Source organism: Teleopsis dalmanni, chromosome 1 (genome assembly GCF_002237135.1).
Source record: "Teleopsis dalmanni isolate 2A chromosome 1, ASM223713v2, whole genome shotgun sequence".
In the NCBI taxonomy this organism is placed as follows: domain Eukaryota; kingdom Metazoa; phylum Arthropoda; class Insecta; order Diptera; family Diopsidae; genus Teleopsis; species Teleopsis dalmanni.
The window spans coordinates 216,416,161-216,429,979 of record NC_051846.1 but is presented as its reverse complement, the minus strand read 5'-3'; the positions used below and the strand labels follow the sequence as shown (position 1 = coordinate 216,429,979).

Genomic DNA, 13,819 nt, shown 5'->3' with positions numbered 1-13,819 from the left:
AATACTAAATTATACAGATTGGCATAGGTTTTGGTGAGAAACTCCCACGCAACTTGTTCTAGACTATATATTATAATTATTTAATTTTTTTCAAGTTTTTTTTCGTATGTTTTTTTTAAAGAAGTTTCATTGATTTATCTTTTAGTGTGACTAAATAAAATTTGTAGTGAGAATGAAAAGATTTTTTTGGTAAGTCTTTTTAGCTTGAAATCGTTTTATGATTTTCGGAAATTAAACTTCAATAAAAAGAAAAGATAAACATTTAAGTAATTAATTACTTTTATAAAATTGATTAATAAATTTATAGTGACAATGTTTGAAAATAGAAAATTCTCCGAATAATTGCTATAAAAAAATTGTTTTATTACTTATGTTAAGTTCCTGGGAATGGAAGAGGCAATAAAATTCTGTAAAGTAGGTTTTATACTACTTTTTATTGACGCAAGAGGTTTGAGAGACCTGCTTTAAACCCAGAAGGGAGCATAATAGACCGGACGGTCGCAGTGCCACAACCATTACCAATAATAATAATAATATGTTTAGTTAATAAAGATTTTGTATTCAAAAATACAACACTTAATAGAATATAAGATAGCAGTGTTATAGAATTTCAGTGAAATGAAGTATTGTGGTCACAACAATAGATCTTTTGTGTTCTATCTCATGTAATATACTACATGAGATATTAAATACTAAACTTTATCGAAATTACTAATCTATTTTTTGAAACAAGTACTTTGTGTGTTGGAACATTGTTTGATAAAATCTTTAAAGCTTAAAAGTATATAGTACATATATATATTCTAAGTTTAAAAGTTGCCTATAACTTTATGGTCCCACACGTAAAACTACCCATATTTCACCTTTTATATTGCTACCAGAACTTCATGTAATATTATACTTTCATACTATTTCTGGTGGAATATTTAACGGGTCACCAAGGACTGCGTTATCACCTTAACAAAATGGGTCTGTCTGAAGTAATATATTGTCAAATCTGCTTAAAAGCAGACAAGACATCCAGTCGTATTCTTTATAACCGCCCAGCCTTGATCTGGGCCAGGAGCAGATCGCCAGTTGCAGTTAGTACTCAATTCCGCTCTATTTATTTCCTTAACGTTTTTGAAAAATCTTTTGTAGTTCTTCTTTCCCTTATTTCTATTTACAATAGTATTACATTCATTAATAAAAAATATGTAACATATAAATGAATTTCTTAGAATTATTGATATTTTTAGAATGCATATCTATTTAAGGTCATACAATTTTATACCTCTTCAAAAATTTTAACTATCATTAATATTCTTTTCAATGATTGACAATAGCTAACAAAATCACTTTGTACTACACTCCATATACCCTAAGGACAAAGTCATTAAGGGTTATGAGTAGTTTCAATATCCTTTACAAATCCACTTCAGTCGAATTGATTTAAAGAATTGTAAATGATTTTGTAAAATTAATTAAAATTATAAAGTCGTTTGATTTGAGAAATGAAATCATATTTTTTTTTAATTTATTATTTTTTTCTTTAATTATACTTACAATCAAATAACGCATTAACATGACAAACAGTTTTCTTGCAAGTTGTGAGCAATTCAAACAAAAAATGACAAGACTTTTTGTAATTAATAAAATAAGACAGGTAGTCAGAGATACTTGGTAAGAGTGTAGTGTCATTATAATACCGCTGTCTATAAAAATCTAAAAAAAAAACAATTTATTACAGACTTCAGACACACTTAATTAGGTGGGCAGTTAAGCGGCTAAAGTTGTTATTACACGTGACAAAAAAAAAAAACTATGAAAAAATTATTTATATTTATAGAAGAGATATCTATCATAAAATTTTTTGGTGTACAAAAAATATAGACAAAAAATATATTAATTATGTGACACATGTCAAGAACATAATACCAGATTGTAATATTGAGTAGTGATTATATTAGAAGAATAGCGATGCTATTTGAGAATTTCGAACAGCGCTAACCTGCTAAGTCTATATAAGTATCAATATCTGCTAAGTTTTGTAGAGTAGGTTAAGTTAGATTTTTGTGGTAGTGGGTTCTTCACTTTAATCGGTCAACTTACTTAGACCCATGTGAGCTAAGAGATAAGTTATTAAACAACTAATATTATTATAATATTAGATATCTTATGGTATCTAATAAAATATTATTAAGAGATAAATAGCTCTTAGTCAGCTAAGAAATAAATATCTCTCAGCTAAGAGATAAATGTGCTATATTATTTTGTGTTACGTAAAACTTGTTATTAAATAAAAATTAATTTATTTGAAAATATTTAATTTAATAATATTTGAAAATTAAATTTATAATATTCCTATTAAATTGTAAGAGTTAATATATTTACAAGACTTGATATTTTCACAATGAAAGGGTTAAAATAAAATATATGCTAAGTTGAGACTCAAATCTACTGTCAGTTTCTCATTCGTGTGGCATGCCATAGTGAGATATATCCATCTGTCATTTACTTACAAAACTAACTGTGATAAACAAATTCTCTTACATATATCATCTTTATTACAACAAAATACAAATTTTCTTATCAGTACTAAAATAAAACGCATGTTATTAAGTTCATTGCACTTTCCGTAATAACAAAGTACTAAGTATCTAATCCATTTTATCAAAGCAGTATTTTTCATATCTATTTAAATTGCATTTTACTCTTAACCATTATAATATTTTTTATACTCTATGAGATAAACTACCAAGTAAAATCACATTGCCGATAAGTTAAAGGACACTGTCATAAAATATGAAATCCTTACTATACACACCTACGCCTGTCATGTTCTGTTTGTTCCTATGTTTTTAAACGATCCATCAAATATTATCTGTTGTGCAATGGATTTACAAATTGAACATGTTGAGTCCTCAGCACGTGCCCGATTTTTTGTTTAAATATTTATTTATTTTTTTATTTTTATATCTAATTTATATTTATCTATTGTCAGTACAAATTATCAAAATACATAAAACTCCCTTTATATACAAGTAAGGTTCCATATTGCTACAAGTTTTGTGCGTTATTCAAATAAAATTTTGCTTATCTGTCAACGAAATAAACGAATTAACGAAATAAACAAAAATAATGCAGTTCATGTTGCACTTTTGAAATTTAAATAGACAGTGAGATATAATTAAGAAGTATACTCGTAGTATCTGCCACTATCTGGTTAGATACTCAATTCAAGAATGCTACAATCTGCATTAAAGTTTGTGATTTGTATAAAAGGTTCGTATCAATATAGAACGGTATATAGTAACTGGGTAGTTGGTAGTACTTCTATCGTCTAACCCTGTATAGATGAGAATAATACTCGTAATTATGTATATAGGGTTATAGAATAGTAGGTAACCTACTATTAATTACGCTTGTGATATCTGTGGCAGTAAGTGAAGCAGCACTCCTATAAAGTGGATCTAGATTTCTTTTAAGTTTGTTAAAACTTTAATAAATATGCAGTCTTTGTCTTTTTTTATGCAATGTCCACACAAAATTCATATATACTAGATGTGCTGAAGAGATTGATAAGTCTAATAGTAATGTATTATTATAAATTTTATAATATACGAGTACTTCAATAATATTTTTCATTTAGATTTATAGTTGATATAATATAAATTTAAATTGTATTATGTGGACATACTTTTTTAAGTATTAAGATTCAAAAAAAAAATTTCCTAATTATTGAATGGTTCTAACTATTATTAGCTCTCGTATACATAATATATTCAATTTTATATAAGTCGTAATTAATGACTGGCAATATCAGTTTTACAGATAATTCTGTGTGTTATTGGTAACACTTCAATCGCTTAGCACTGTACTGGAATCATTCGATTTGTTGTAATTCTCATGTAGTTAGCATATTATAGATGAACTAAAGAGGAGCAAAATTAGTTTATAATATAAGTTCCATTTGTATGTTTATTTTAATTTTTAATTCAGATCTCTAAGGATCTTAGTTTTTGGTTAAAGTTGGCAATGGATTCACAATTATTACATTTTTTTTAATAATTATAATTCTCATGTACTTAAATTTTTATTTATCATATAACAATACACATGTTCTTTCAAAATTGACTTTAATTTTAATATATGTTTTCTTAAACTATGTTGTTTCAATATTCACGCTTGCATTGATAGTTTTAGCACAAAATAAATGCTTACTGGACGAAAATGTAATCGCAGACTCAAATGATATTTTATATAAATTGTGGAAGGAGTAGTAGTAACTTTATATAACATACGAACGTACATATACACATATATGTGTATACGTATACAGTTATTAAGAGCACATCACTTCGAACATTAAAAACATATACTTAGAAGCAATTGGTAGGTTTTTGAAAGTCCGTTACTAGAAACTATAAGTGAGAACTATAAATTCGGAACAATGAAATTTACAATAATTTACACTAAAAAATTATAATTCTCACATGGTTTCTACTTGAAAGCATATAAAAATTATTTACGAGTGTTTATGTGGTATAATTATTTTAATACAAAATTAAATCTTCGAAGTTAATAAAACGGTTAACTTATGTAAAAATGAACACTGTATGAGTATAAAATACAAGAGTTAACGCATAAGTCGGTTCTGGATTCCTTTAATAAGAGCATTAGATTTTTATAAGTTTGTTAAAAATAATTATTTTTTAATTTTGATTTTCAAGGGACCAGGTTTTGGTTAAAATTAGCGGTAGTTTCGTGAATATTGTTTTTAATAATTATAATTCTCATGTAGATGAATTTAAAATTGCCATAAAATGATACAAATATTCCATTAAAGGTTAATTTAATTTTAATAGAAGTTTTTCTAATGACAGAGGTTCAAAAATGATCGGCAATTTTCCTAATACAGTTCTTAGATATTATTGATTATTATAAGGTATGAAATACAGACTAGTTTATTGATATAGACTTATATGTCGTACGACTTATGATCCAAAGCGCTAAATAAAGTATAGTTGTTCACATGCATTTCAGATGATCTATGCATGATTCAAATATAGTAATGGACTACTATATTCAATATAGTTGGACAAAGTAGGAGTGATCGACTGTTCTATCATAGTCAGTTGTTGTAGTTGTTACGTTTACAGTTTTTTATTTTTATATTAAATGTAACATTTTATATAAAATTAATTTAACGTTTTTCACAAGTTTTAAGTGAAAAATTTAATTTATACATTAAATTCAATAGTTTATAATAAAATATTTGTAGTGAAAAATGAATGTGATATTTTGGAGCAAAATATTTTTATTTATTTATTTATATTATAGTATTATATTTACTTCAGCATTTTCATTCTGAAATAAATATAATTTATAATTGCTTATGAAATTTTAAAATATGTATATTAATATATGTATATATTATCATTCATATAGAAACAATCTTCCTAGTAATTCATATTTATGCCATCGTTAGACTATTATACTTAACTCGAATGCACATCATTATTTAATTAAAACTGTGATATGCTAAAGAGTTTCGATATAAATAAATTAAGTATTATATCTATATATTTTATAACTAAATGTTATTTTTCACATTTGCATAAAAACTCTGGGACTTAATTATTCTTAAAGTAAATTTCAACTATTTAATAATATCTCACTGATGCTATATGAAAATTAGTTAAAAATAGTTATTTTAATAATCAGTTAGATGTTGCTTCCTTCATATATATATAAATTTAAGTACAGCATAATAAGTAGAATATAATTCATAGCTATATGACATTATGCTAATATGTAGCATGCCATTTCTGTCGTGAATGTCTGTCACTTTGTTGATATACTTCTATCAGTGCATGCATAAGAGATTACTACAAATTTGTACAGTCTTATTGTTTTACCATTGGCAATCGGCAATCTACTACAATCACTTGTCTGTCCGTTTTTATGCTAACAATTTTTGACTTAAGTCATTTAGTTTTTTTTGTTTATTTATAGTATTTTTTTCACTATTTAAAAAAGTTGTAATCATGCAATCAAGTCTGTGCAAACAATTAACAACACAAAAAATTAACCAGCAAATGCAGTTTGTTATTTACTTTTTGATAGGAGCATAAAGATAAAGTATTTGATTTATTTTTTGGAGTATCTATTGTTGAAGGTGCACCCTTTTATTATTCAAAACATAAGTGAAAAAATTCAAAAAAAAAAAAAACCATTAACCAAAGTATATTATAGTGCATTCAAGATATTAAGACAACTTTGTTTAATTTTGAATTTTGATATAGAAATAAATTAATTAAACAAAAAAATAAATGCAGCTTAAATTGACTAATTTAGAAATTAACTGGCTTTAAATATTTGACTAATTTAATTGAAAATAAGTTTATGCCAAACATTACCTATTTATTTGATTTAATTTTTCTATTTTAAGTATTAACCTGATTTTCCAAAACAAGTTAGTTCTCTGAAATAAATTGTATCTACGTAGCATGCAATTCACGTAATATAGTTCGGCCATAATTTTGGACAGATCTATGCCATAGGAACACCGTGTAATAAATGTTTTTCTTCGATTGTATCTTTAGTTTTGTATGTTTTTTATTTTATTTATACTTATGTAGGTTTTAGATACAAAAAAAACCTCGAAATATTTGTACTTCAATTCATTGCTCCGAAAAAAACGTTGTATCTTTTCATGTTACACTTGCGCACGTGTGCTGCATACAAGTTACGCAATTAAATGTCTAAAAAATCAACTTGTTTAGGTTTAGTTTTTATTGTTTCTTAACACTTTTTCTTATTTGCTTTTATATAGTTTTAAATAATCAACAAAAAAAAAATTAGACTCAAGAACATCAGCCCAAATAGCATCGTTAAAAGATTTGTATCTCAGCAGCGACCAAACGAAAGAAAGTGAAAAACTGTAATCTCAGCTTTTGATCTCAACATAATCTTTGAACTGTACTTTAGCTACAAAAAAAAAAAAATTCTATAGAACAAATGTAAAATGTTCTCAGAACTATAATCATTAAATAATGAATTTATATAACGTTTCTTGTTTTACACTCAGATACATTCTTAGTTTTCGTAAAAGCCAAATACGATGGATTGGATTGGATTAATGCCATCATCACTTCGATAAAGATTTCGCAAAAACTGTACTCGTAAAATATTTCAATGCGACTTTGAGATTTTTTTAACAAAATTTTTTTTAAAAATAAATAAATAAATGCAATAAATTTTATTTAATTTTTTTTCGAAAACAAACCTCAAGATATAAAATAATTGCTTACTGAAGGAAAAGGCCGTTATAGATGCTAATGAAATTTTTGAGAAATTATTATAAACGCATAATTAACTCAATTTTCTTAATGAAAACAGTAGCTTTTTACAAATTTAATATTTAAAATAATAACAAATAATTACAGCTTTAATAAATGAATGAGAGATTAAGAGTTTAGACATTAACCAGCAGGTTCCACCTATAAGAAGTTGAGGAGTTTAAACACCGCATGAGTAGCAAATTTCTTACGTTATTGCAGTTATTCATCCTGCTGTTTTAACTATAATTAAGATTAAAGAATTAATTATGTATCTATAATTATGCTTGAAGCATACCAAATTTTAATGAAGCAAACAGTATATAAAAACTAAGTATGTATTAATGAAATTTATTTACATACAACACAACGGTAGAATATCGCAAGAAAGTGAGTTTTTAGATGAGATACAACCTGAACTGATAATATATCTTCATATTTTCGTACTACCATAGCCTATTTTATACTAAAGTATTAACTAATCATATAGTATTTAAGTTGATTGATAATAAAACTTATTAAAGTGAGAATATTTTAGATACTCGTATTATGTTAAACTGTTTCCCTTGCTTCAAGTCACTGGACTACTATACCATATATCATGCTGAAATAATGTCAAATATTTAATCGTGCTGCTGATAAAATATATGGGTATTCATTATTAATGTATAATGACTGTCTAATAAGACATAATTTTTTTTTCAATTGTTGAAATGGTTTAAATTTCTAGCTACTAGTTTCTTATGGAATCGTATAGCAAATATAGCAGTATTTTTGCTATTATTTCTGATCACTTGTATAAATGAGGAAATAGTTAGGTTCAAAAACTTATAGTAAATAACACCATATGACAAATGATATACTTCTACCTATATCAAGCTATATATCTGTAGTTCTAGTAAATTTTTTAAATTTTTTTTTGTATATAAGTGGTTCAAGCACTGTGATATATTATAAAATAGGTCATTATACTTAAACCATTCAGAAATCATTGACATCCGGAGATGGTCTAAAAGTGGAAGGCTTGTAGATCCATTTTATTGCCTTATGATACTTATAAGATGTCTCCCTTCTGATAATTTAGGTATTTCTATTAGAAGAGATTATATGTGATTTGTTTACATCCCTGTTTTAAGAACTAACCGCATCACATTAACAGATAGTTTTCATTAATGATTTTGTGCGGCTTCCGACAGCATTTCTGATTGTTCTTTGGTGTCCTCAAAAAGTTCTTTTCTAACATTGTAGATCTGTCTAACAAAAAAGTAATGCAATATATTTTTTATCTTAATACAAATATATATAGACATACTTTTATTATAATTATGTATATTAATAATCAAATATTTGAAATTCCATGGCATGAAATTGTCTATAAATTATGCTAAAATTGTATACATAAAAAACATTAATAATCCATATTAACCATAAAAAAAGTATTATGTCTTACATATCAGTTCTATGAAATTTTACTCATAAAAGCCATTTTAACATCTTTTAAGGTTTAACATCTTCGATGTAAAGCATTGAATTAAAAATTCAGTGACTCACACTTATGTATACCATGTAAAAGATTAAAGAAATTCAAACTTAATATTACACAAAACAAAAAAAAAAAATAAATAAACGAAAATATAACATAAAATATCGAAATCATGTAAACAGCATCCATTCGAACCAGATTTTGAGTCACGCTCGAAGCATAGCACCAAAAACCGTCAGGAACCTTTAGATTTCATTTGTCATTTGAGCATTCAGTTAAGATGAAATTTTTTTTTTTAATTTCAAAAACAACAAAAAATCAAATAAATAAGAAAAAATAAGACAAAATAAAATAAAAGGAAAATTTTAAAAAATAATAATAGTAACAGAAAAAAAACCATAAAAAAAAAATCAATTTAAAATGCGTTAGAGAAGTGCTTGACCTTTGTGGCTTGCGTTAGGGTTAAGTTGACTTCACCTGAATATTGGTAATTTCAAACCTCAACTCCACATAGATAGATAGCTTTTCTTTTTGTATTTTTGATTTTTTATTGTTAAGTGGAAACATATTTTCTTCATAATAAATTCAATAAAGTGACGCATTTGGCATAATAAAATAGTAGTAACGCTTTAAGTATAGTTAACGCATGGTTTAAACGTGGCTTTAATCAATTATTCATCATTGCGAGCAGAAGCTCCGGTTAAGGCTGATTGCTTACAATTCGAACTTCAACTGAAACGATTGAGTATTGCTACAAGAAATTCGTGGTATTTTACGTTAACGCTTTTAAGCCAATTTTACGCATGATTCATTCAATTGGCTACTTAGGAGGCTAAGATTTACTACTGACCGAAGCACAGAAAGTTGAATGAAATTTTCATTCATTGCCAAAACGTGTATTTAAAGGATATTGCCTTAGTCTTAAGAGTTTCATCGTTTGTTGCTAAGTGGTTGCTGTTGTGTATACAGTGCCTCTGGCATTGAAGTTATATTTTAATAGGCCTACATTTTAACCAAGTTAATTTAAATTTTCCCATCATTTAGCAATTTGCTTACGGCTGTGAGTAAGAATTTGGCATTTCCGTTTTTGAGGCTAAAGGTTGTTGTCTATTAAATTTCTAATCATTTGTACTTAGACGGAAACGAGAATAAGAGAATTTAGAATAGAATATTATTTATTACCTCTACTTAATTAGGAAATACTTAATTTTTTGTAATATATAAAAATTTGATTACTTCATTATAGTATCCTTAACATCATTAACTCAAGCGGGATGTTACTAAAAATAGTTAAAAACAAATTAATGTTTTTGCTTGTAGTGTTTTGTAAATTCTTTTATTTATTCGTAAAAATCAACTGTATATGCTATAATATTTTTAGAAATAAAGCATAAACCACTGCTAAATAAGTGAAATTTACTATAATAAATTGTTGTTTTCTTGAATTTAAACTATGCACTATCTCTTCTTTTTTAAATCCTAAATTTAAACTATCATTTACTAATATTTAGAAAGCTAGTAGCGTGATTATAGCATCCCTAACATGACTTAGTTATAAAACATTGAAATTGTTTTAATTTAACTAGCAAAATCTATCATATTCCCACAAAATTCTCAAATGACATTAATTGGTTAATACAGTTTTATATTAGTTACTAAAAAATAATTTATTAATTACTTAAATAATAATTAATTAATTACTTAGATAATAATTAATTAATTACTTAAATAATAATAAATAATTACTTAAATAACAATTAATTAATTACTTAATTACTTAAATAATTACTTAATTTTAAAAGAATTGAAATTAATAAATAATATAAAAACTATTAATGGTAATACTTAAAACGACTTTTTAATTTTTTAATCCTCATTTTAATTAAATATAATTTTTGCAATATTAGCTTAACTTTTTCATTATAGTTTTAATATCATAAAAGTTCAATAAAAATCTTTTAATAATTTGTTATTAATAATTAACAATATTGGTCTGAGACACAATAAATATGTTGTTGTCAATTTAGATTTTAAATAAAATTTTATAATTTTTTGCAAGTACTTTACGATGTTCTTTGCATCAGTAATAAATAATAAATAGTTAACATTAATTTATTTAAATACTTTCATATACAATAGCTTATTTAAACCTTCTAAAAATTTTTTCTTAATAAAATCTAATATTTAAAATCTTGAATATTAAGATCACTAAAAATAATCCTCTTCAGTTTATAGAAATTGTAAAATCTTTACTACTCACTACTTGTCCTTCTAACTACTTATATATTTCTAATATTATTTCTAATCCAATCATTAATCCAATCAATATAGTACACTCAACTCAACAATTATTCAAGTGTAAATTAATCTCTAATTAATCTCTTGTGTACAAAAAAAACTGACTTTAATGTCACTGCCTTAATAATTAAAGTTTAAATTATAACATGACTTCAGCCTTACAAATTTACATATAAAAAATGGTTTTTATTAAGTTTTATTTACTTAAAAACTGGTTCCAAATCTTACTCTGAGTTTGTCACAATTTGTACAGTTCTTGAGATTTGTGATTTGTGATTTGAGTGTGCCGAACCGACATAAATCGTAACTGACAGTTGAACAGATATTCAAATATCTGTTCAACACAGAGCTACAGATACGTGTCAAATTGCAACCCAAGATTTGGATAAACAGTTCAAGGCAAAGGGAGGGTTTAAAGAATTGAAGATTAAAACAAAAATTAAGATTACATATAAGATGAAACCAAAAAAAAAAAGACAATAGAACGGCAGAAAGTATTAAGACACAACTAACAATAGTGACAACCAAGCTGAGCAAAGAGAGCTATGAGGGTGAATAGTTAACGACTATATACGAGTAGTTACTAGAAAGGCAGGAGCGCATAGTAATTTATTTAGAGTTTTAAACTCTTTAAAAAAATAAAAAGAAATTAATATTAATAAAAATTATTATTTTATATTAGTGGTAATAGTTTTAACAGTAGCACTATAAATGCGGTTCAGACTTTCAAAATCATATCTAAAAATATTTATGGAGAAAGAAGGTTTGGACATCTTTGGGCAGATTGAAAAATGTTATTAGTATTCATTGTGCAACGGAAATTAAGAGTAGTTGGTTCTATACTTTGTTATAGTAGAAATTAATAAATTATGAATCTTATGATAATCGTATCTAAAAATAGTTATGTATAGCAAACAGTGAAAGTTCAAAAAGTAACTTCCAAATTGATGAAGAAGGTTTGGACATTATTGGACAGATCGAAAAATATTATAAGCAATTAAATTGCAACGGAAATTCAGAGTAGTTGGTTTTATATTTTATTATATTAGAAACTTAATTATGAATATTATGATAATTATATCTAAAAGTAGTTATATATAGCAAAGACTGTCAGTCCAACAATTCAACTTCCAAATGGAGGAAGAAGGTTTGGACATCTTTGGACAGATCGGAAAATATTATTAGCAATTAAATTGCAACGGAAACTAAGATTAGTTGGTTCTATATTTTGTTTTATTAGAAATTAATAAATTATGAATATTATGATAATCATATCCTAAATGGAGGAAAAAGGTTTGGAAGTTTTTGTATAGATAGGAAAATGTTATTAGCCATTAAAATGCAAGGAATATTTAGAATATTTCGTTCTATTTTTTATTATAGTAAAATCTTATAAATTATATATGTTATATCATGATTTCGCGAAAAACAATAATTATTTCTGACTGTAGTTATTTAAATTTTTCTAAAATAGAGCTATTGGTTTTGAAAATGCTTATTGCAGACCTCTATAAATTTGCTTTCTTCCCATTTTAAAAGCTGTTGGCTTAACATCTCTTAAGCCCACATAATATCTTAATGAAAAAATTATGTTTTTTTTAATGTGTTTTATATACATATAAATTCCATTATAGTCAATAAATATTTTAATAAATTTAAATAATCAAAATTATCTATAACAAATAGCTTCATCATGCATTTTACTTTTCTAGCGAAACAAACCTAATGTATTTTATTACTTAAAGCCGCTCCTGGCTATATCAATTCCTTTACTTCGTACAGGCCATATTCGAATGTATTTCGACTGCGCAAAGAAAAACTAAAAATCATGACGCAAGCATTTCCTTAAGCCACAGGGTGCTTTAAAATTTTGCTTTGTTTGCACAAATGAAAATGGTTTCTTCTTATACTCGCTTTTGTTTCCATACTCAATTTACTCACAACGACAAGAAGTACAATAAGAACACAATAAACTACCTGAGTTACTTTCTGCATGTGTGTTTTTATTTTTTTGTTTGTGTTTGTATTTGTATTTTTGTTTGTTTTTTCTGTTTTTAACGTTTATGCTTATAACACCGACGCTGCCAGCACGTTTTGTGCTCGTATGCATAATAACGTCGACGTACCGTGTATAGTGCGCATATTACACCGCATAACGAATGTTGCTGTTGGCTCAGGTGAGCATACAAGTTGGCTTTATACTTGTTCCTTTGCTTAGCTGTTCGTGTTTTTCGTTTTTCGTTTTTAGTTATTGTCGGTGCCAGTTGTTAGTAACTGTGTGTGTTGGTTGTTGGTGTGTTGGTGTGTATTAGTAATTTTTACTGTTGGCTCAGTCAAAAGCGGTTGTTGTACGTTTGATAACTTGTTTTGCTTACCGTGTACTTTGTTACTGAGTTTATTCTTGTTTTTGTTGATTTTCTCGTATTTCCCTCGCTTTGCATAAAACAAGTTTCAGTTTGAAGTTGTTTTTACGGGTGTATGGACGTGTTCTCTTAACGCGAAAAATAACGTGACATTTAGTTTCTGTCTTTGCTTTTTTGCATTTATCGTTGCAAACGAAGAAGAAGAAAAAAGATTTTTTATTAGAAAATAAATGGCGCGTTTTTTTTTTCTTGAAATAAAATTGTAAATTCTGCAAAATTACATTAACATTTGAAATGAAATGAATTTATTTATGAAATATTATACACAAATTCTAATTTATAAATAAAGTACA

At 26.0% G+C, this 13,819-nt stretch overlaps 1 protein-coding gene across 1 annotated transcript in view; it reads right to left on the bottom strand.

Moving 5' to 3' along the window:
* Positions 1–13,347: 13,347 nt before the first annotated feature.
* The window catches only part of LOC119667265, a 7,063-nt gene continuing 6,591 nt past the window's right edge, over positions 13,348–13,819 (bottom strand). The window contains exon 6 of the mRNA XM_038076554.1: positions 13,348–13,536. Within this exon, the coding sequence (XP_037932482.1) occupies positions 13,348–13,536 (189 nt within the window). The remainder of the gene's footprint in view (positions 13,537–13,819) is intronic.